Source organism: Nannospalax galili, unplaced genomic scaffold, assembly GCF_000622305.1.
Source record: "Nannospalax galili isolate Female #2095 unplaced genomic scaffold, S.galili_v1.0 scaffold334, whole genome shotgun sequence".
Taxonomy (NCBI): Eukaryota; Metazoa; Chordata; class Mammalia; order Rodentia; family Spalacidae; genus Nannospalax; species Nannospalax galili.
In genome coordinates, this window is record NW_008336888.1 from 2742310 (window position 1) to 2764059 (window position 21750).

General features: G+C 37.1%; 1 protein-coding gene across 4 annotated transcripts in view; it reads left to right on the forward strand.

Moving 5' to 3' along the window:
* Nucleotides 1-21750, forward strand: part of Vps13b (vacuolar protein sorting 13 homolog B) — a 723076-nt gene that overhangs the window by 528768 nt on the left and 172558 nt on the right. For all 4 annotated transcript variants that reach the window (XM_029562757.1, XM_029562758.1, XM_029562759.1 and 1 more), the window contains exons 36-37: nt 1371-1778; nt 17851-18053. In XM_029562757.1, coding sequence (XP_029418617.1) covers nt 1371-1778; nt 17851-18053 — 611 coding nt within the window. The remainder of the gene's footprint in view (nt 1-1370; nt 1779-17850; nt 18054-21750) is intronic.

Here is a 21750-nt window from a genome sequence, read left to right on the forward strand (position 1 = left end):
TTGATGATAATATTTTGAACTTAGGTGATGGTAATTGTTGGACAATCTTCTGGATATACTAAAATTCACTGGATTGTATACTTTAAAAAAGTAAAATCTATAGCATATGAATATGTCAATAAGGTGTTTTAAGAATAATTCCTAGACTGATGAGATGGCTCAGCTGGTAATGTGCTTGTGCAAAGGAATGATACCCAAGTTCAATCTCTGGATCCCACAGGTGACAGGAGAGAACTGACTCCCAAGAATTGTCTTCTGACCTCTGCACAGGCCCTATGGCATGCACACACTGCAAATACGCATACTGTTAATAATAATTAGCAAATTAATTAAATAACTCCTTTAAACATATTTTTCCATTTTTAAAAATGAAGAATGCAGAGGACGTTTGGCATTGTGTAAAAGAGACTCAAGTATCAACTTATTTTCAGGGTTGTATAACAGTCCACACACAGTAAGTGAGCATGGATTGGGGGGCAAAATTGATGGTACCCTAAGCAAACATGGGTATGCAGGAGGAAATGCAAATGTACTAATATCAAGCTAAGTTGGAAGGAACCCTCCCTAGGAAGGTACATGTAGAACAGTAGTAGCTTTACACACCTACTAATTGTGTTACTCCTAGCTTCATCCTGTATTATGCATTCTATACAGTTTCAGACTCCAATGAAATGAACAGTTCATAGGTTCAGGTAAGCTTTAATATTTATTGAGCATATGGGAGAAAGGCTGTGCTAGGCACTGGGTTCTAAAGATGTATGACATGCTCTGCCTTTAGGATGCTTTCAGTCTAATTTCTTAGTAGGTGATGCAAGGTGAAACAAGTTGAAAACAGAAATAATGTGGCCAGTTCATTTTAGTAACAATTGATTAAGCAACAGAGACAACATCTGACATGTTATACATGTAAGTTGGACTATAGATTTTAAGAAATTTCCATCTACTTAGATTTGTCAGTGCAGAATGTAAGGAAAGGCACAGGGACTCCTCTGGTTTAGAAGTTCACAAAGTAGAAACAAACACTTTGAGTATAAACAAGGCTAGAGAATGGTATGTGGGGTGACTCTAGTCAGTAGGTCTGTGTTACTTAGCATCAAAGTTTTTCCATACATTGTTCTGGTTAGGAGACTGAATGCCAGTTTAGATAAGTACTAAGCTGGAAAACCTCCTTCGTTTTGGCATAAGGCCTGGGGGTAGAAGTGAAGATGACCTGTCCATGGGTGGCCCTTGCAGTTTAGTAGACTCACAACAATGTTCTTTCAGGTAACTACATGAAAAGAAGAGGTGCTGAGTAGAAGTACATTCTGGTATTTTAATGAGCATTTGGTAAGAGAGCTCCAGTAATTCTCTTATCTTTTTCATTTTTATAGCTGATATCAACTTGGATGTATCAAAGCCTTTGAAAGCAAACCTGAGTTTTACCAAACTGGAACAGATAAATCATTTTTTAAAAAAGATAAAAAATGCACATAGCTCTGCACCTAGCAGAGAGACCTCAGCTCTATCAGAAACCACAGTGAATAAGGATGAGCCATCCATTTCCAGAAGTTACCGTGGAAAGTTCTCCAAGTCCAGAATTCATTGTGATGGAGTGCAGAAGATTTCCTTTCAAGAAAACATGTGGAGAGCCATTTCCTGCTTTCAAAAAATTTCTGTTCGTACTACCCAGATTGTGATCTCCATGGAAACTGTCCCCCATCTTAATAAACCATGTCTATTAGCATCATTGTCAAACCTCAATGGAAGCCTTAATGTCAACGCAGCACAAAAAGTACCTGGTAAGTCACAAAAGAGAAGAGAGGGAATGGGATGGAGGGAGAAAGAGAGAGCAAATGAGCAAACAATATAATTCAACATCTGATAAGTGCATCATTTTAAAGATTTATGTTACATATAAAAGTTTTAAAGACCATTAAACATACAAACATTTAAAGCTTGTGACTTTATTGCAAAGATAGGTTTTAGTTTTGACCTCTCATTGCAGTTGCTGTTTTCTCCTCCCTCCCTCTTTCCCTCCCTCCCTCCCTCCCTCTTCCTCTTCCTCCTCCTCCTCTTCTTTAACAAATTCTTTCAGCCTAGGTCTTTTCAAGCCCTTAAACCATTCCTATCCACCTCTTTAGGCGCTTTCCTACAAACGTCTTTGGAACTGTTCTTTCCTAACTTCTTTTAATAAAATAGCTGTGCTGGGACAACATCACATGGAATTTTGTGCCACTAGAATAGTGCTTCTCAAAGTACAGTCTGAAGACCAGCAGCATCAACATCACCTGAAACCATGGTGGAAATGCAGATTTTTAGATCCCAGACCAGTCTACAGAATCAGACACTGTGGGCACAGAGCCCAACAATCTGTAGTTTAGTAAGCCTTGCAGGTGATTCTAATGCAGTGCATTCTGTCATTGGGAGCAATTTATTTTTAAAAAGAAAAATTGCTGTGGTGGCAGATATGCTCCACAAAGTGTCACGCCAAGGCTCAAGTTTGCAAGAATGCTATTGAGGCATTTGATCAGGTTGCAACACCTGGCCTGGAAAAGCTGTAGCATATCCAGAGGGCCCAGTCTGCTTCAAATTGAAAGTCATTGATGATAGAGAGGTGGGAAGTTAACTTACAATGTCATCTACATTTTTCTCTCCTGTTACTGTGACTAAGTTGTTAGATGCTTGAATCAAAACGGTGAGCAGAAGGAATGTGAGGGGGAAAATCAACACTCAGGTAGGAAATAAGTTTTTAATCACAGGAACTGCTACTGTGAAAGTTGGGGGCACAATGCCAGAAATGCTGCTCTAAAAGTAGAAGTAGCAAAAGGGAGCCATCTCCTTTTCCACTTTAATCTGTGGAGGAGGGCTGTGGGTGGGATAGTGCATGGGATATGTAAATCCTTAAGCTATGTGCATCTTAGCTGCTTACCAAAGAGTAATTAAGTGGCAGCTGGAGAATAATTGTTCCAGAAAGCCTGTTTGGCACAATAGTTTAAGAGATTTTTTTTTTAAGTTTTATAGTTGAACAGTATTAGTTTTAGGCCAAAAACTTAGATGATTTATTTCTTTTTCACCAAAATATCTGTGACTATGCCAGCTAAAAGTTCTTTCTTCCTTTATTATTTTTAAAGTTAGAAATGAAAAATGTAAGGTTCAGGAGACATGAAAGACCCCAAAACATTGGATACTAGAGTGTCCAATCCATCCACAGATATATTTTGCAGCCCCACCAATGCTGTGCCCATCCCCACACCTACACAAATGCTTTCCCTTAACCATGGCAGGGAAAGGGCAAGACACAAATGGAATGGAAGAAGTTAAACATGTTGTACTAAATGTGCCTCCTGCTTATTTATCATCCTCATTCTTCCTAATTTGTTTGCTGCCTATATGTTACTCACTTTTAGTGGTGCTTCTCCTTCATAAATATTTTTTCTAAAATATAATTGTCTTCTCAATGAACCAGACAAATGGTCTCTTTTTGTAATTTTCCCCTTTATACTAGTAAAGCTACATACCCCTTCTTCTTTTACAGTTTTGTTCTTTATCTAGTAAACAACAAATAGAAATTTTAGCTCTGACTAAAATATATTTCATACAACTTTGCTGAGTAGCATCCAGTAAACATTTTTAAATAGTTTTGTTTATGTGTATGCCACATTAAATCAAAAATGAAGTTAACCATCTAATTGAAAAAATTATAAGACCCCTAACAAAATCTCTTTTTTCTTCATTTCAACTTTGTTATAAATTGTTCAAACATCTCAAAAGATAAAGTCAGCAAAATCAATTATATTTAAATGAAGTAAGATTGTAACAAATTTTAGTTGTTGCCAAAGACTGATTTCTAGGAAAATTATGATTGAGAGATTATGACATAGCTATTTTTTTCTTTTTAGTGGAAAGAGGCAGAATCTCTTTCTATAGCCCAAGTTGCCCTGGAACTCCTAGTCTTAAACTTGGCCATCACGATGCCTGCCTAACTACATAGCTTTTTAAAAACAATTTTAAATCACAGTTTTAGAAAAAGTAATTTAAGGTTTAGGCATAATAGGTGAAAGTGTTCAAACTGCATGCTTTGCAGTTTATATGAAATACATACAGGTACAGTTTTGATACGTGGTTAAAATTCTACCCCACACATACAGTCACTCATAAGCCCTTCCCAGTAGTCACATTTCTTTTTTCAGTTTTCCAGTAATATTATTATTCTATAGTCAACCAAATTTTTTATAGTCTGTCTTTGAGCTCAGTGGGGTTAATGTCAGATTTTTATAGGTTGAATATAATGCAGAAATACTTAACTGAGTCTTTGATTTTACAGTTTATATAACTATTGTGAACATCTGCAGCAGCTGCACTTTTCAAATTATTTGCCGAACCAAATTGAGCACAGTGACAAAAGTAGTCATCTCAGATGTGCTGTTAAACAGAGAGGGAAGGGCACGTTGCCTTCGTATAGTATAGCCATCTGCTAAGCAGATGGGATTGTATAGAATGACTCAAAATAAAATTATTGTTGAAAATTTTTCATTAAAACCTCAGCAATTTGCACTTGTTTACCCAAATCTGCATAGCTCCCCAGTGAGACAGCACGCTTGGGCTTTCTTGGGTTCTCACTCACTTTCTCTTTGATCCTTTTTGATGTGCTGACTTTAATAAACATAGTCAGAAACACTGTGCAAAAACATCATGGAAAAAACTACAAAGGAACAATTATAGCAGCAGAAACTACTCTAATCCCTAACTTACGCAAGCTATTTTTAGAGAAATATTTTTTTAACACTCTTTATGTGACAATGTTATATAAACAGGGAAAAAATGGTCCTTTCCAGATGAATTTTAATTTAGGAGCCGAAATAGATTTGTAATCCTAGAGGAATCTATGTGCTAAGTAATATTTAGAAAAACACTATTGGGAATGTGTTGTAGGCATGTTCACTCACTTGTCAAAAGGACAAAAAAAATTGAATTTGTCTAATGAATATTTTTTTTAATCATTTAAATGGTTAGAAGCTTATGGAAAGTGTGTGGGAAAGTAGAATAGTAAAAGCATGAAACAAGCAAGGTAATGTTTTTCCCCAGACATGTTCAATACATTTAAGTAATCTGAAAGGCTTTCACATTTATTTACTTATTTTAATAACTAAATATTTATAGATTATTTACTGAACTCCTTAAAAGAAGTCTCATCTTCATCAGGCAGAACAAAGTGAAAGAGTTAAATATTTTCCAGTTTCAAAAGAAAAGAAAACCTCCAGTTCTTCTCAGCCTCCTGTACTCTTTTGGGACCCTAAACCATGAGAGTTTCAAGGGACTTGATTCTTTTTGATATTCCTCTCTGCAGATGCTTGCCTGGTACTGAACTCATATTATAAAGCCTAACTCATATTTCTGCTAGATACTTAGCTTCTCCCATGTGTCTTAGTGAAGTGACCCTACAGTTCTGATTTTTGAAGATGTAATGTTTGTATTTTTTTAAGTTAGTATATAGTATTGCAGAAGAATCCTGAGTACATTACCAGTAACTAAATGAATCTCATTTAGAAATTACATCTTATATTCTGAACTATTTTAAAGCCAATAGTAGTTCTTTGCTGCCCATTAACTCTATCCCATTCTTTTAAATGTTGTATTTTTCTTTTTTAAAGAAAGCAACCTCCTCCCCTGACATGGACACTCAGCACAGTCCTTTTCTGCTGTTCGAAACATGTCACTTTGGAGAAATGCAAAGTATGTAGTTATAAATTCTGCACTGGCAGCAAATCTCTTTCCACAAGCAGGGTGGGCAGTGAGCCGCACACTTTAGCTCGCCTGTCAGAGTAATTTATGGCTCTATTAGGACAGCACGCCTTCGATTTCGGCAAACAAGAGTACACAATTGAGAGCTGTGGAGCCGCTGGACTTGAGGGTGCCTTGCTCCTTCACCGGGGTGCTTAGATTGGCAACCTCCATATAGACAAACAGAGAAATGAAGTGTGAACAGCTGATGATCCAAAGGAGAAGAACCTAAGCAAAGCCGTGTTGGCTAGCATTTTAAAACTGGGAGAACATTGGCAGGACCCCTCTGACCATGGGGACATGGAGGATTTTCCACATGGGCAGAAAGCTGCAAGGTCACACTCCTTGTCAGACTATGGCTTAATTGACTTTCCCTGCCCTTGCCACTGTTGTCCAAGTGCACTTGTCTTTGTGTTTAAACAAGAGAGAAAGAGAGCATATAGCCAGTCTTGCCTATGTATAAGAAACGCCTCTTCTCATGTTCACTAGATCCAGAACAACAGCACATTAATACGCAGAACCTAAAATTCCTTTTCATGAACTGAAAAGTGAAACTAGATCATTGATCGATACGAAGTGGAACTCCAGCTTTCTATTTCATCCTGGGTCTCTGGAGGAAAATCTCTTAAGGCATCCTAATAGTCTGGATGCTACAGATATGCAAGTTTGCTTAAGGGGAAATAAAACATTAAATTAGATTTGACTACCTAAAATCTTATGTTGTGATAATAAGCCATTTACAACACCCCAAAGACCCTTGGTACTTCTAGAAAGAATAGCATCTTTCCAAGGCCTGAACAATGGGAAATGATTTTTTTGACAGTAAAAGCCAGAGGACAAACTTAACTTTTAAGGAGCCACTGAGGAGTCAAGTGTAAGTACAACTGGTAGACAGTGATACAAATCATTAACAAACCTTGATGAATATTGGGTGTGGGCATTAGGGGCCTGTCATTTTTGACACTCTGTCCCAGCTAGCTTAAACCCAACACTCAAGAAAAGGTGGAGAGCTCACTGGTTTGTAACATCTGGGATTTTATTTGTCATTTTGGCCTATCCCACAAGCCCAAAACAAAGAGTAAAGGGGGATTATCTTGACAATGAAATGAGTCACCGAATCTTGTGATAATGAAAAGCAGAAGAATTCTCATGCCTTTCTATAGTCTCCAAGGTAGAGGTGCATTTATGGTTTTACAGAAGTAAAATGTATGTGGGCAGAGCAGATGGCCTAGAGTCCGTGAAATGCAATACCTCCTCACCGTGGACTGAGTACCCCGAGTAATCCTGGTCACATTCCCTCCTAGTACTTGATGATATGCTTCAAAGTTGCTACTGAGCAACTGGTGTTACCTCTTTTTTTACCCTTAAGTTACCTGTAGACTACTGATTTTCTTCTGTGATGATATTTTTCTGCAGTTTCTAGCAAACTATCAAGATATTCAAAAAAAAGTAGAATAGGAAGTTCTAAAATTTGAATAGGAAATGGAAATGAGTCAAAATATTAATTTCTCTCCAGAATAATACCTCATATTTCTCAAATATGATGAAAAATAAAAACTAACTACATACAATTTTTGCTGTAATTGTTATAATGTATGAGTAGATAGATACTCTTTTAGACAGTAGAAGCAGTATCAATACCACTACCTTAGCAAAGATCTTTTTTATGTTTGAGAGAGAGAGAGAGACAGAGAGAATGATTTGAATGGAGACATGCACATGTCACAGTATGTGTGTGGAGGCCAGAGGATACCTGTGGAATCAGTTCTCACCCACCACCTTTATATGGATTCTAGGGATCAAGCTCAGGCTGCTGGCCTTGCACAGCTAGCACCTTTACCTACTGAGCTGTCTCACTAGCCCATGAAAAGTCCTTTTTTTATACCTTAAAAAAGAAAAGAAAAGAAAAGCTATGAATAATATTTTAAAATTGGTAAATTTTTGTTATTTGGGCATGTTTAGCAGAAGTCCTTTCTTTAATCATATTATGATCATTCAGTGTCTACATCTTTTATTCTGTAGATAATGTTTTTCTGTGTTAAAGAGCTTAAAGATATTCTTAAAATGTCTATAAGATGATTACAACCCTTCAGGTACATTATTTTTATTGTAGTGCTTGTGGGGTTCCTTCTATCTGTTATACAGTCCAATAGGTATCCTTTAAAATTCAGAGGATAGTAACCTCAGAGAAACCAAAGGTAACCACTAGGTTGAATCTCTGATGTATTCATTTCAAGGCTGCATGAAAAATGAAAACTTTATAATAAACCACAGAGTTGGGCTATCAGAGCAATCTCCTTTGCAGTGGTGAACATGATGTACCTGCCCAGCCTTTCTAGAGGGAGATGAGCTCACATCAGAGAGATAACCATCTCTGACTTTTTCTTCTGATTCATCACTGACCTGAACTCCATTTGAACCTTGTTAGACAAAAAACAAGCAGAATTCCTGGCCCAAACTATAAAATATAATTAAGCCCTTTTGAAACCATGTGTAAAAGAACATAGCTATACCCCCACTTATAACCACCACTACCACCACCACAACCAATAAAGTTAAATCAAGCACTGCCTGTAATGGATTAAAATAATAAATGTTCCTGGATTTCAGTGTTTGAAGTACTTGAAGAAAACAGGCTTCCAGCAGCCTGGGTAGCTAAATGTAGGAGAGACATTTATTAATGACAAGTTCAAGGATTTGGCCTGTTTAAGATCATTACTTTCTGTTTACCGTTTGTTACATGTCTCTTGTATTTTTACACAGCCCACATGTATCCACACATAATAATGAAAAGGTTTTTTTTTCAGCAAAAGAATTGTTAATTGTATAAATATGATTCTCCTGGGGAATATGAAGTCTTCATAAGACTGTTCCTCTCTCATGAGAAATCCAGTGCAGTGATTACAATGTTCCCAGTAAGTCCGCCTTCAAATCTTATCTCTATTGATATTAGCCTACATCCTCCTTGAACTTTTAGTTACCACATTCCAAAGTGAATCTAGAGCCTTTGCTAGAAAACTGTTGCTTCAGGTTACATATTTTTAAACCATGTCCTATATAATTCTGTGTGTCCTATGATGTAGAGATGGGGTGAATCAATGCTTTTTTCTCCTAGTTTTACAAAAAGTATGATAAAATCCATTTCTCTGGATTTAGGTGCATTTGAAAAAAGCAACAGACACAAACTTCACATATAATCATTAAAATGGCATATTTTGAATAGGAGAAAAGTGGACCTTTGAGACCAAAAAAATACAAAGACATCTCCCTGTGCAAAAGCTTACTATGGAAGAAAAGTTTCCAACCCCACTAATTGAGTACTAGAGACCTTTTTCATAGTAGCCCTCCTTTGTATGCTAACGATAACGCACAGTAGTTTAGTATTCAATGAAATGGATATGTGTTAAACAAGCCCTAGCCCCGAGACTATAGAAAAATAGAAGGTTACAAGTAAATCTCTAGCCCTGAGACTGTAGAAAAATGGGTTACAAGTAAATCTCCCCATACACAGTTGAATTTGTGACAGTACTGAGTTTTGCCTGTGACCACAGCAAATTACCCTCTTGTCCCTGTGAGCCAGGAGGCTGTTCACTAGGAAGATTACTGGCAAAGCAAGCCTGGCAGGACTGAGTGACTGAGAATGTATCTGAGATGTTCTTTTATGCCCTGACTGGTCTATGGACCTTTTGGATATGTTGGCACAACATGCTGAGGCTGTGCAAGAGAGGTGAGACAGGAAGGCATTTATTTACAATAGTGTTACCACTTGGAAAATGAAATGACTAAGCTCTAGCTAATAGCGGTAGTTTTTATAAAGCAGCATAGTGCTTAAAGCAGACTAACAGGATCTGCATTCCAGCCCTGCTATTTAATCAATAGCTGACTCTCAGAGGAAGGCAAAAGTAATTCACAGAGGCTTAGGTGGCATAATGTACAGAGAGTATTCTACAGGTTGCTTGTCACAAATGAAGTGCTTACTAAATACTTTTTTTGGTATCTTCTTTCCCTCCCCTAGTCAACAAAACTATACCTCTTGAATGCTGAAGTCATAGATCATTTAGTGTTTAGGTTAAAAATTATCTTTAAGTCATACTTTTCTTTATCAAGAACTCTTTTGTCCTTTCTGCCCATAGACCTTATGACCTAAGCACATTGCAATTTAGGATTAATTAGGTAGTGATACCTACTTAATAGAATAGTAACTACAAATAAAACCCTTAGTATGTCTCCACAGCCCTAGCTTTCAGATTCTTAATTTCTAGGCTATTTGAGACATTAAATTTATCTCAGGGACTACCATTACTATGTGCCCCTAACTGTCAAGGAATACTGAGGTGAAGTCTACTGAAATAGTCTGAAGTGCCTCTTTGAGCTAAGCCTGAAAAGGTAAAGAGATTTGCCCAGGGATATTCTGAGGTAGGTGGACTTCTCATGGCCTCTGGCCTTTCTGATGTATCAGTCTTTATTATATAGATCAAGACCAGCTTCTAAGTCATTGTAGTGAATTACTTATCAAGTAATTTTGCTTTCAACATTAAGCTTATGCCAGTTCTTCCATCCCTATGACTGATTACAAAAAAAAAAAAAAGAATTCAGTAGGTGTACATACCTGTGGATTTAGCAGAATTTGCCTCATGTAGTTAAATTAACTAGCTACTCTATTCATCTCAGAAACTTTCAAGTATCTCTTTACCAATCTTTCCTCTGTGGGGTTGCCATACACTCAATATGCAGTGAGATGTGCTGTTTTGTTTTTGTTTTTGTTTTTTTTAAGCATAGCCACATGATCCAATGAAACTTTCTTTTTCTTTTTCTTTTTTTCTAATGGGGGACAGCAGTTTATTGGGGAGATCAAACCACTAAACTACCTCCTGGAATCAGAGAGACAGCAACCAGCAGTGGAAGTCAGTCAGCCTTTTTAAAGGCAGTTAGGGGTTTGGGTAACTTTCTTTGATGTAGGCTGGGCTTCTACAGTTGATTTGTGTCCCCAGATGGTCTTCAATGTAGGTCCATATTTCCTAGACAAATATTAGTAGCTGGCTTAATAGACATTTCCTCTTTTACATGAAATTCTTATGTTATATGAAGAAAAACTCCACTTTGACTTCTTGTTTTTCTGATTTCTTCCATCCAGAAGATGGAATAAAAGGGATCCCAACTTTTATTCACTAGTAAGTACTGGGTGAGAGAGAGATACTGAGGACTCTGGCATTTCCCTATAAGAAATCTACACGAGTGGGTGGGCAACCCAACTGGGCTCTCCCTTCATGACCAGAATCCCTTGCAACATGAACACTGGGTCCATTTAATTCTCTGTTTTATTATGTTACTTTATTTTGTATTTTAGTTTTTGATAGTAATAAGTACAATATATTTATTATAGGACTATTGTAAAATTGAATAAGTAGGATCCAGTCAATTTACATATTCTGTTTAAGGGTAGAAAACAAGGTTCTTTTCATGGTCAGAACACCCAAGTGCCGTTTTTTATGTGTTTCAGACTAATTACTTGAAAGAACATGAAATGGAAAGATTTGGGGGTTTTTTGAGGGATTAGTCATGTCTTTATAGACCATACTTACAAGATTTTTTTTCTTCCTCACTTTCTGAGGCACCCTGATGCACTTCACTGTTATGTAAATCAGCTTCTGGATGTTTCTAACATAAGCTTGCTGATTTTCTAGTAGCCTAAGATTACTTCCATCTGGATTTTAAAAAAATACCTGGCTGTGCTTTGCTAGCACATGTCATCATGGAGCACTCTTCCTAACTATGTACAGGAGCGTGGTGTGGACTGCACTTCACGCAGTCCACATGTGGAACTAGGAGCCTTACATACGGCCTACTATATCCTGATGCTGATGGGTTGGCAGCATTTTGTAAATGTTTTCCAAAACAAATGGTTTGCATTTATTAGTCTTCTGGAGGAGTATTTTAAAGGTCATAAAACTATTTGTTCCTTGAACTAAGTTTTTATACTCCATGAAAAGTATGTTACTATGCAAAAAGCAAGATTCTATTTAATCACAGTAGTTATTTCTGAAATTAGTCCTCCATGTTGCTACACCTCATTTAGTTTAATTAAATATCTGCAATTAGTTTTCTAAAACAAATTAAAAGCATAAACACAGATTTTTGAAAGAGGTCAATGGAAAAATCCAGCAAAAAAAAGCATTTCATTAAATGTGAGAGGATAGACAGAAGTTATATGTTCGGTCAGGATGACCTGGTCACACAGTCACTAAAGGCAACATTGGATGTTGGAACAGGAAGAAAGCTACTAGAGGATAAACCAGTGAGACTGAAAAAAGGGTGAGTTAGTGTTGTACCACTGTAAATGTACTTGTCGTTGAGAATTACACCCTGGTTCTATAGCAGATGCTAACATGAAAAGTTGCTAAGTAAAATACATTAACTTTGCTGAAAGGCTAAAATGAATTTCAGAATTTGAAGTTTTCATAATGACTTGGTCAGTAATGAGAGAAGTAAGGCTAATAATATTTGTTTTTCTGAAGGTTTTGATCATTCCATGTCTTATACTTTAACAATATTTTTAATTTTTATTCCATTTTTGGGAAGTAGAAGAAACTGTTAGGACAGCACATCAAATGCCTGTGCACTTACCAGCCAGAAGACAAGCAAACATACACAGAGAACTTTAGCAAATTACTCAGCCATTTCCAGTGTGGCATTATGAAGAAGACAGATCTATAATTTTCACTTGCAAGGACTGTGGCTAGCAGTGTAGTAGATGCAGTGGTCTGCTGGGTGGAAGAACAAGACATACATTAACTCACTTCTCTAGCCATTTGTCCAGATTTTAAATGTGTTAGTATTCAGTGTCCATGAACCCTAGTATTGTCTGTGTGTGCTGAGTATATAAAATAAGGTTCATTTTATCCCAAAGAGGACATTTAGTATGTTTCCTTATGACAACCCAAAAGGGAGGGAAAATGCTACATAGACTGGCTTCTCAGGATGAAAGAAAAGAAAAAGGGAAATTAATAACTTCTCATGAATCCCAGAGATCATGTTTTGTGGGAAAACTGTAAAACTTCATCTTCTATCTCTTAACAACACTTTGTGAAATTCATCAGTATTTTTTGTAATTAAGAAATTACCACAGGGGAATGAAGAGATGTCTCAGTAGTTAAGAGCTCTGGCTGCTCTTGCAGAGGACCCAAGTTTGGTCCCAGAACCCACATAGTAACTAACAACTGTCCTTAACTCTAGTTCCAGGGGATCTGATGCCCTCTTCTGGCCTCCACAGGCATTGCATGTACAAGTGCACTTAAGTTCATACAGGCAAACCACTCACACACATAAAATAAATATATAAAAACAATTTTTAAAAGATGGATCACATTATTACTAGTTACTTACACTAAGATTAAAACCATTTTGAATTAATGTGTTTTCCTGTCACTATATTGCAACTTTCTAAAAACGTAGCAGGGACTATGCTGTTATAAAATGGGCTGTGGGTAAACCTGTTTGTGATGTCACAGTTAATCAGCTCCCTTACTGAGGAGCACAGTCACAATGACTTGATGTATATAGTAACTGTGGCAGGCACGGAAGACACGTGGGGATGAGTTAAATTAGCCCTCTAAGTTTCAGAAGTGGACCATGCCTAATGTTCTTGTAGGTGCACAACAAAGAGCAGAAGCGGGATGAAAAGGACCAGGCAGGCAGACATTTAGAACTCATGTGTTTTCCTGATGTCTTTAGGCAGTGCCTCTTTCTATGTTCTTACTGTCAACATGGTCATGCTAAATACTCAAATGCCATTAATATGTTTAAATAAGCCAGTGGTCAGTGCTGATATATCTCAGATACAGGCAGGTGTAAACAAACGATTAGAAAAAACAAGAGTAGAAGTGAGGGAAGTTACTGGGGAGGAATGAAAGAGAACGAGAAAGAAAAATAGATGACTGGGAACTCCATTAAATCTTTAATTAGAATAAAAGAATTGATAGAACATAAAGTGAATTTTTAAAACACCTAAAGTGATAGTTTAGAAGCTATCAGGGAAGTGTTTGTGTTCTTCAGCAGATCAATGTGCTCAACAGTCGTCATATAAATGTTGTTGATTCTCTTTTTCCCTTTGTATTTATTGAGATCTGAGAACTTGAAAGAATCTGATGTGAAAGAAAATTCTAAATTATTTACTTTATCTCAGCGTACTGCGTGTATGGTAGATAATCAGTGTTGGTTCAATACTGTCCAAAGTCCTTCTAAAGAGCAGCTTAGGAGTAGCACTTGTTGAGAGTTTGGGCCTGGCTATATGGATGGATACTCTGTCAGAAGAGGTACCAATTACCATTAAGGCCATGAAAGCAAAGAAGTTCACTGAAATAGGAGATGGGTTGGGAGGGGCTGTATAGTGAACTGAGGGCAGACTGAGACTTGCCTTTCAAAATCTGACTACTAGAAGATATATATTAGGGTATGGAGAAGTAGCTCAGTCCTTCAAGTACTTGCTCTGAAAGCATAAGGAGCCAAGTTCAGTCCCTGGTACCCAATAAAAGTTGGTGTGGTGGTGCACACTTGTAATCCTAGTACTAAGGAAATGGAGACAGGGGTTTCTTGGGGCTTAGTAGCCAGCCAGCATAGCCAAATTGGGGAACCCCCAGGTCCCACTGAGAGATACTGTCTCAGAAACCAAAATTGGGCTGCCATCTTTAAAAAGTAACACCCAAGATTGATCTCTGACCTCCACATGCAAGTACACACATGGACACCCACATACATCTGCAAAAAATAAATGGTCTAGACAATGGTCAGGCAAGCACTGAGGGAGGTAACAGTGCCCTGAGATACAGAAACCTTGAGCAGAGGCAGACATTGACCCAGATATCTACTGCTGTATTCTGGTGACAGCAGAATTTGATGATTGGTGTTAGACTGGGAGCATGCTACATATTTTTAGATTTTTATGTTCAGCAGAGGAAGCTAAAAATAAAGGGAAATGGCCAGAAGCTACCCAGCAATGTTGAATTAGAGCCAGAAATACTAGTATTAATTCATGATTTTAATATATTTACTGAGGGTTGCATTCAGAAATAAATATAAATGTGTGAGACTCCATTAGCAATGGGCACACCTACCATCCAGATTTTGGCTTCTGGATACCAAACTTCAACAGCCAAGTCTCCATGGGGAAATGGCTGATGCCAGAGGGAAAATGAGAAAAATACCTTACAGCCAGAAAGTAAAGAAGTTCCCTCTGAAATAATAGGGATATATCAGAGGAACCAACTTAAGGGTTTAGTGTCCAGTGGCCAAACTTGGTTCAATTTAGGCAACAAAGTAAGTGAGGATAGTTTTAGATTATGACCCCTAAGAATTCCATACTAACAAATACAACTGTAAAAAATGGAAATAGGAAGCCACCATTATCATACATCAGAGTAATAATCATTACAGAGGAGGGCCATTGGTAAATGTTAACGTTGCTGGATGGAATTTTGATGAAAAAGAGGATATTTGCTTAATATCCAAGAATCTTCCCCCAAGGTATTATTTACAAAGGACAAAATGGTAACTTTATAGTGAATGGCAAATCTGACAATGCTTTAGCCCTCAGAAGTAATATTCTCAGCAATGAAACAGCAGGACATTATACCCTTTGTGATACACCAAGAGCATCCTTTCTTTGGTTATATCCTACGGATAACCATGGGGAAGCAACAGATAAAAATTGGCAGATGTACTGCGGAAGAATCTGCCTGGACAATTCATAGCCAAGATCAGATGTACTGCAGAAGATTCTGCCTGGACCATCCATACTCCAGGGTCACAGAAGACAGGAAACTAGATTTGTCACAGATTAAGAAAGTTTTGACACCTAAATTCATTGTTAGTCTAGCTTGGGCTATAGACCAGGAAAAGGACATTCATGGGAGAAGAGGCAAAATTTAATTTAAATAAGGTAGGCTGCTTAATAGTAATGTATATGTGAATTTCCTGATTTCAGTATTTGTGCTTTAGTTAGGGCATATTGAAAGTCAGTATTTTTGCAACATTTTATGTAGACCCGAACTTAAAAATTTTGTTGTATTTTTGTTTAAGAATAAGGATCTGGAGGAAATTGTTTCTAAGGTCTCTTCCATCCAGCATTCTTTTCTTCTAGTGATGTAAAATGAAGAATGTCAAAGATTTAAGCACTTTTACTTCTTACCTGGCAAGTTAGAAAACTTTGAGGGAGCTGAAACTAGGACCACATTCTAAGCTTTCAGTTCAGTTTATTGGAATGGGTCCTAAGCAGCTGCTGCTGTCAGTTCTTCTCTGAATAAGATTATTCTTGTTATAGGATGCCCAGCTACTAGAGCTGGATGGACAGTGATGTAAAATGCCCTTCAGTGACTTAGAATATGGTGGCCTCTTTTATTTGCTGACTTAAAATAATGTAGTCCAAGAGAATACAATTGGAAAGAATGAAATAGAAATTGCTGTCATAGAAACTTATTCAAAGTAGTAAGAGCTTTCAAAAAGGGATCAAACATTTCCAATCTGGGTTCCTGAAGAATAATGACAACTTAAATATATTTGAGAAGCAACTTAAGAAACCTTTGGTGTTAGCACTGTGCATTAGGGACCAGTTGGATGTTCATGATGTTCACCTTAAAGTTCCCACCAAATGAATATGTATGTCAGCATAAGGTAGTATGAAGATGCTATATTTGAGAATTATGGATGACATTCTCTTAATGCTCATTTTGTATCTGACTGTACTGAATTATGCCTATACTTTTCTAATCACATTGTACTGGTATCTGGATAATGACTTGGTGTTGTGTTTTGCTTGGCTGGTATTTACTGTTGAGAAGCTGAGATGTAAGGCAATTGTCAAGATGTTGTAACAACTTCAGTTTTTTAGGAGTTTTGAGCCTATTTCCAGGTTTTTATTTTTAGGTATTTTTTCTTCTTTAGTCTAAGTGGCATGTAGCTTCAAGTCAAAATAATTACATTTAAAAAGTAGAAGTTTGAATGGCACAGGTTTTATGAAAAGATTTAAGAAATTGATAATTTTTTTTAGTAAAAGTCTTAGCACTAACACTTTTATGGATGGGATGCCTTCTCTAGATGATGTAAAGTTGTGTCTCTTATTTCCACAGTAAGAACATACAACATGAACTTTTCAAATCTCCACAGAATTGAAAAGTCAGTATGGGCACTGTACTTTAAAACATGTGTATACTGTGGGCCTAAGGTGTTTTTTAATCTTTCATCTTTTTGCAGGATCAAATAGCATTGGAAAAATAAGCCCTGAGCATTACAAATGTGGTCTGGTGAAATTCAATATTCACAATGACAATTTAGAATATGAGTTTCTTGGGAGGAAAGTGAACTCACCACTTTAACTTTGCATCTAAATATCTTAAAGTGTGCCCTTGGTTTTATGAAAAGGTTTTGATCAGCACTCCTACTTTAAGTTCAAAAGGAAACCTACATTTTAAAGTGTATTCCTTTTCTGGGTATATTTACTTTGAACTATAACATACAGTTTTTCTCATAAATCTAACCTGCCACTATCTGTTTTTAAGACTTTGTAAACTTCAAGTGGTTATGATGTGTGAAGTTTGGATTAAGCTAAGTTTTTTAGAAAACACATGTTACATATTTTGATTGTTTTGAATTTTAACATGGGCCAGTCCAAAACTTGAGTGTCTAGCAAAGTAATATACTGTACTCTGTTGCTGTAAGAAATCACAGAAAATTGCCCTTTCACATCATGTTAATAATAGACAAATGAAGCAGCTGTTCTTATTCTTAATGTAGTTGTTTGAAAAACTTTCACAATTTATTGAAAACGTCTCCACTCATAAAACTTAAAATGCTCACACATGGAAAAAGTCATAATGTTTTGGCAAATATCGCTTTGCTAGGAATGTGAATGAAGTATACCTGGTTCATAACTAGAATTCTGTAATAATGGCATGAAGCTGTGGTGGAAAGCCAAATGAAATGACTCTGGAAAATGGTAAACTGACATACCTTAAAAATACAGCTAGTCCTTTCCCAAACTTTTTTCCTGTGTGTGTGTCAAGGAAGAATTATGATATATACCCCTCCATTTTTTTTCAGGCATAATTCTTGGATCATCATTTGACCTCAGCATAAATGATTTGCTCCTTAAAACAAGTCTCAAAGAAAGAAGTCGGATTCTGATAGGACCATTTGCTACTACTGCCCATCTGGAAGCTAAGTGGTGCAAACATAGTGGCAATCCAGACCTGGAGCAATCCATACCCAAAATATCCATCGATTTAAGAGGTGGCCTGCTACAGGTCTGTAGGGATTGACCCTCTTTTTCCCATGAGTTTTTAAGTAGCCTTTGGAGACTTGTTGTTATTATTGTTGTTTGAACTGCTTCACTAAATTTTAAATCTTTGTGTGACAAGGAAGTGCATAATCACATTGCTCTCATTGAAGTATAATTCAGTGGGTTGGTTTTTTATTTTAAGTGTATTCACAGAGTTGTGTGATCATTACCACAATCAATTTTAGAACATTTTTTTCTAACCACTCATCAGTTGAGGGTCTCGGTTTGAATCTTTCCACTTTGGGCTTTTCTGAATAACGCTACTCTGAGCACACGCACACACAAACACACACGTTTTGACTGGGCACACATTTTCATTTCTGTTGGTTGTGTAAGGGTGGAAATGCTAGACAAACATTTTTAAGATGTAGATTTCTCTAGTTAGAGAGTAGTCAACCTGTGTTGAGCACAGTGCCACTGGAAATATATAAGAACCATGTCATAGTTGCAGGTCCCTTAGACATATGATGTCCGATTACTAAAATTTGATATAAGTCACATTTCAACTTCATACAGTTGCCTATAGCCAAATATGGAATGTGTGAGTTTATCCGTCCTATTTCTTGGTAATATTTAAATGGCTTCTAATTTAATCTTCATGTAATTTGATACCCCTCAAGCTACATAGAAATCCATGTTGTAAGATTCACAATGATAGAAAATTGGAATAACTAATTTGTCAGGAAAAGAGGCATATTAAACAGGAATACCTTGTAATCATCAAAAAGTTGTGCTCTCTTAACTTTTCACCAGTTTTACTGACACAGAAGATAATTTGGGGAGAATGCAAAGAAATCACTTTGTGGGTTTGAAAGGTTTCAGTTTCTATCAATAATCTTCTGGATCTGTGTTGCCTAATAGTGAATTTTAATTGTATTATGTTTTTTCAAGGCAGAAAAGTGACACTTAAAACAATAATAAGAGCAAAAGTGTATCATCTCTATGTTCTAGCCACTGTCTCTTGGCAGCTTAAAAGCTGGAATGTAGTGTTTCCCTCCCCACTTGACTTTTTGCTTCCCTTTATTTTCCAGCATCCAATAAAAGTAATATTGATGAGTTCAAAGTAGACATTTGTGTAGGATCTTACTTTCACTTCTCAGATGCTCTACCTCCAGGGAGCAGAATCCAAGGATTTAAAACCACCCACAAGGAATAGGGCTATTCTTTTCTGCCTCTGTGTGTTCCTTTGTCATTTCTGTGATAGACAGAAATTCCCCCTTAGAACTGATGATTGTATTGTCTTTACCTAGTCAGTATATTCACTATAATCAGAGGAACTTTACTGAAGTTCTTGATCCTCTGACACTATCGCTATGACCTACTGGACATACATCTGCTATAAAAACCCTACATTTTGTGTTCTGAAACGCTCCTGTAGCTCCTAAACAGCTGATTGTCAGAGAGGAGCTGTGGGTTGGCACTGTCTGCTAAACACAGACTGGGAATCTACTGAGTTCAAGTCCATTTTTTATCAAGTTCCTGCTCTCTTTTTCTCTGAAGAGTAAAAATGCAAAGAAAGAAGCCTCATGGCCAGGATTATTAACTCTAATGATAAAATGTAGGAAGCTATTCTACAAGTCTTTTGTTATTTTATTAACATTTGACCCAGAGGATCTCTATTTCCTAATATTGGACTTTAATGAATGTTCTTTTTTCTCTTAGCTAAATGAATTTACAAACAGTACTTCACACCAGTGTAATATCATTAATCTGGTGTTGAAGTTTATTGTTACTCATACAATTTGTAATATAATTGCATTACTTGCTGTTTATTTTAATTATTTATTTAATGACCACACAATCAGAAGAAGCATTTCATTACAACAGCATTGACATATTCAATAACAATTTCCAGAGCTAAAATGCATCTCCTTCAAAATTGGCTGTAAATTTCTGGGTTTACAGTTGAATTAATACAGTTATAAAATATTGTACTCAGTATAAACCCTATAAGACATAAAATTAAATCGAAAAATTCATTTTGAATATAATTGACACTAAGATGCACGTGTGTTTCTAATCTCCATATATCTGATTATTACTAGTCACGGTTGGTTACTTTCTGAGCTCCTTGGCATCTAAGCATGGATATAAAGTCATCAGGTAGATTTCAAGGGTAATGTTTTTCACATCTACTAATTATTAAGGAGAAAATTTTTATGCTTTGAAGAATTATTTTTTTCCTTTTTTTATTTATTTAAACACCCACTTCCCAGGTAGCACCCCCCATAGCCTCCCTTCCCCCACTAGAGCCCTTACACTCTGATATCCCTGCTACTGTTTGCTGTGTTGTCAGCACCCCCAGCCATTCCCCACTACTTGCCCTTCTGGTGAATCTAATCAGCCTATCTAGAGCTTTGTTTTAGGAGGGTCAGCTGTTTCTCATCTAGTGGTATTCACTTGCCTATATTCCTTTGGATAGGATTGGGGTCTGCTGTTCATTTTCCCAGTTCTATGCTGGGTTACTATCTGGGAATCCCTTTGGCCACCCTGGCCAACAACTCAAAAGAAGGTATCGCCTGTCTGGCATTGTTGCTTGTTATGTAGCCTTTAGCTATGCATATGGACCTTAAGAAATTATACTAGCCCCTTTAATCTTTGATTATACTTTCCTTTTGGGTGTTTAAGGCCATACAGTTGGACCAGATAAACCAATTTATTTTTACTCTTAAGGTCATTTGAGGGTCTGTTCCTTAGGGGTCACATGGGCTTGGGAGGTACCCCTGGCTCCTTTCTTTTACCAGTTCCGCCTATATGAAGGTAAGTCAAAGGTCCTGCTCGACCATGGTTGGCTTCTCTTGGAAGCATGGAGGAAATGATTCCTCTGTGTTGACCCTCCTCTTTATAGACTGGACACTGGTTCAGGTCCATCTGGTGGGGTCTCCTCGGCCTCCTTGATCAAGAGGACAGGTGACCCACCACCATTATAGGACATTTTGAGAGATGCTCATAGTCCCCTGGAACCAGGTGACCTAGGAGGGCAAGGAGCAAAAAGTGTCCTTTATGTCCCTCTGACCAAATTACTATGGGCCTCAAAGTATGTCTGTTAAACACCCAAGAAGGATAATTCCACCAGTCTGGTATTTTTAATTACTGTGTGTCATGTAGATAAGTCTTGGGCAAAGATCAGTTGTTCTCAGATAAACCTTACCTAGACTTATAGTTGTTGATCTGCTATGTATAATTTGTCAGTAGGGTATAGGAGTAATATGATTCCCTCTGGTTTTCAAAACTAGCTAGGCATTGTTTATCTCTCACATTGTCTCACACCTCCATCATTGTTTTCCCACTTAAGGTGCCCCCATTTCCCCTCTTTCTCCCTTACTAATACCCTTCTCTTATGGTCCTACCTCTCTTGAGCTCCTTCTTTCCCTTTATCCCCTAGGTTCCTTGTATACCCTTCCCCCTCCTCCCTTAAACTAACCCAAGTTTTATCCATATCTCCCTTAGTAAGGCCGGTTTCCTACTGTTCTCTTTCAGGTTCTTTCTTTTCCTTTACTTCCCTGTTTAAGGAAATTGCTGACACGAGGTACAAATGGAGAATACTGCATCCTCATTTCTCTGACTAAGGATGGCTCTTTTCTTTGAACAAGCCTGGAAGATAAGTTTCTATTAGAGAAGAGAAATTCATACTTGTTCTAAACAGTGCTTCGTGTGGTCAA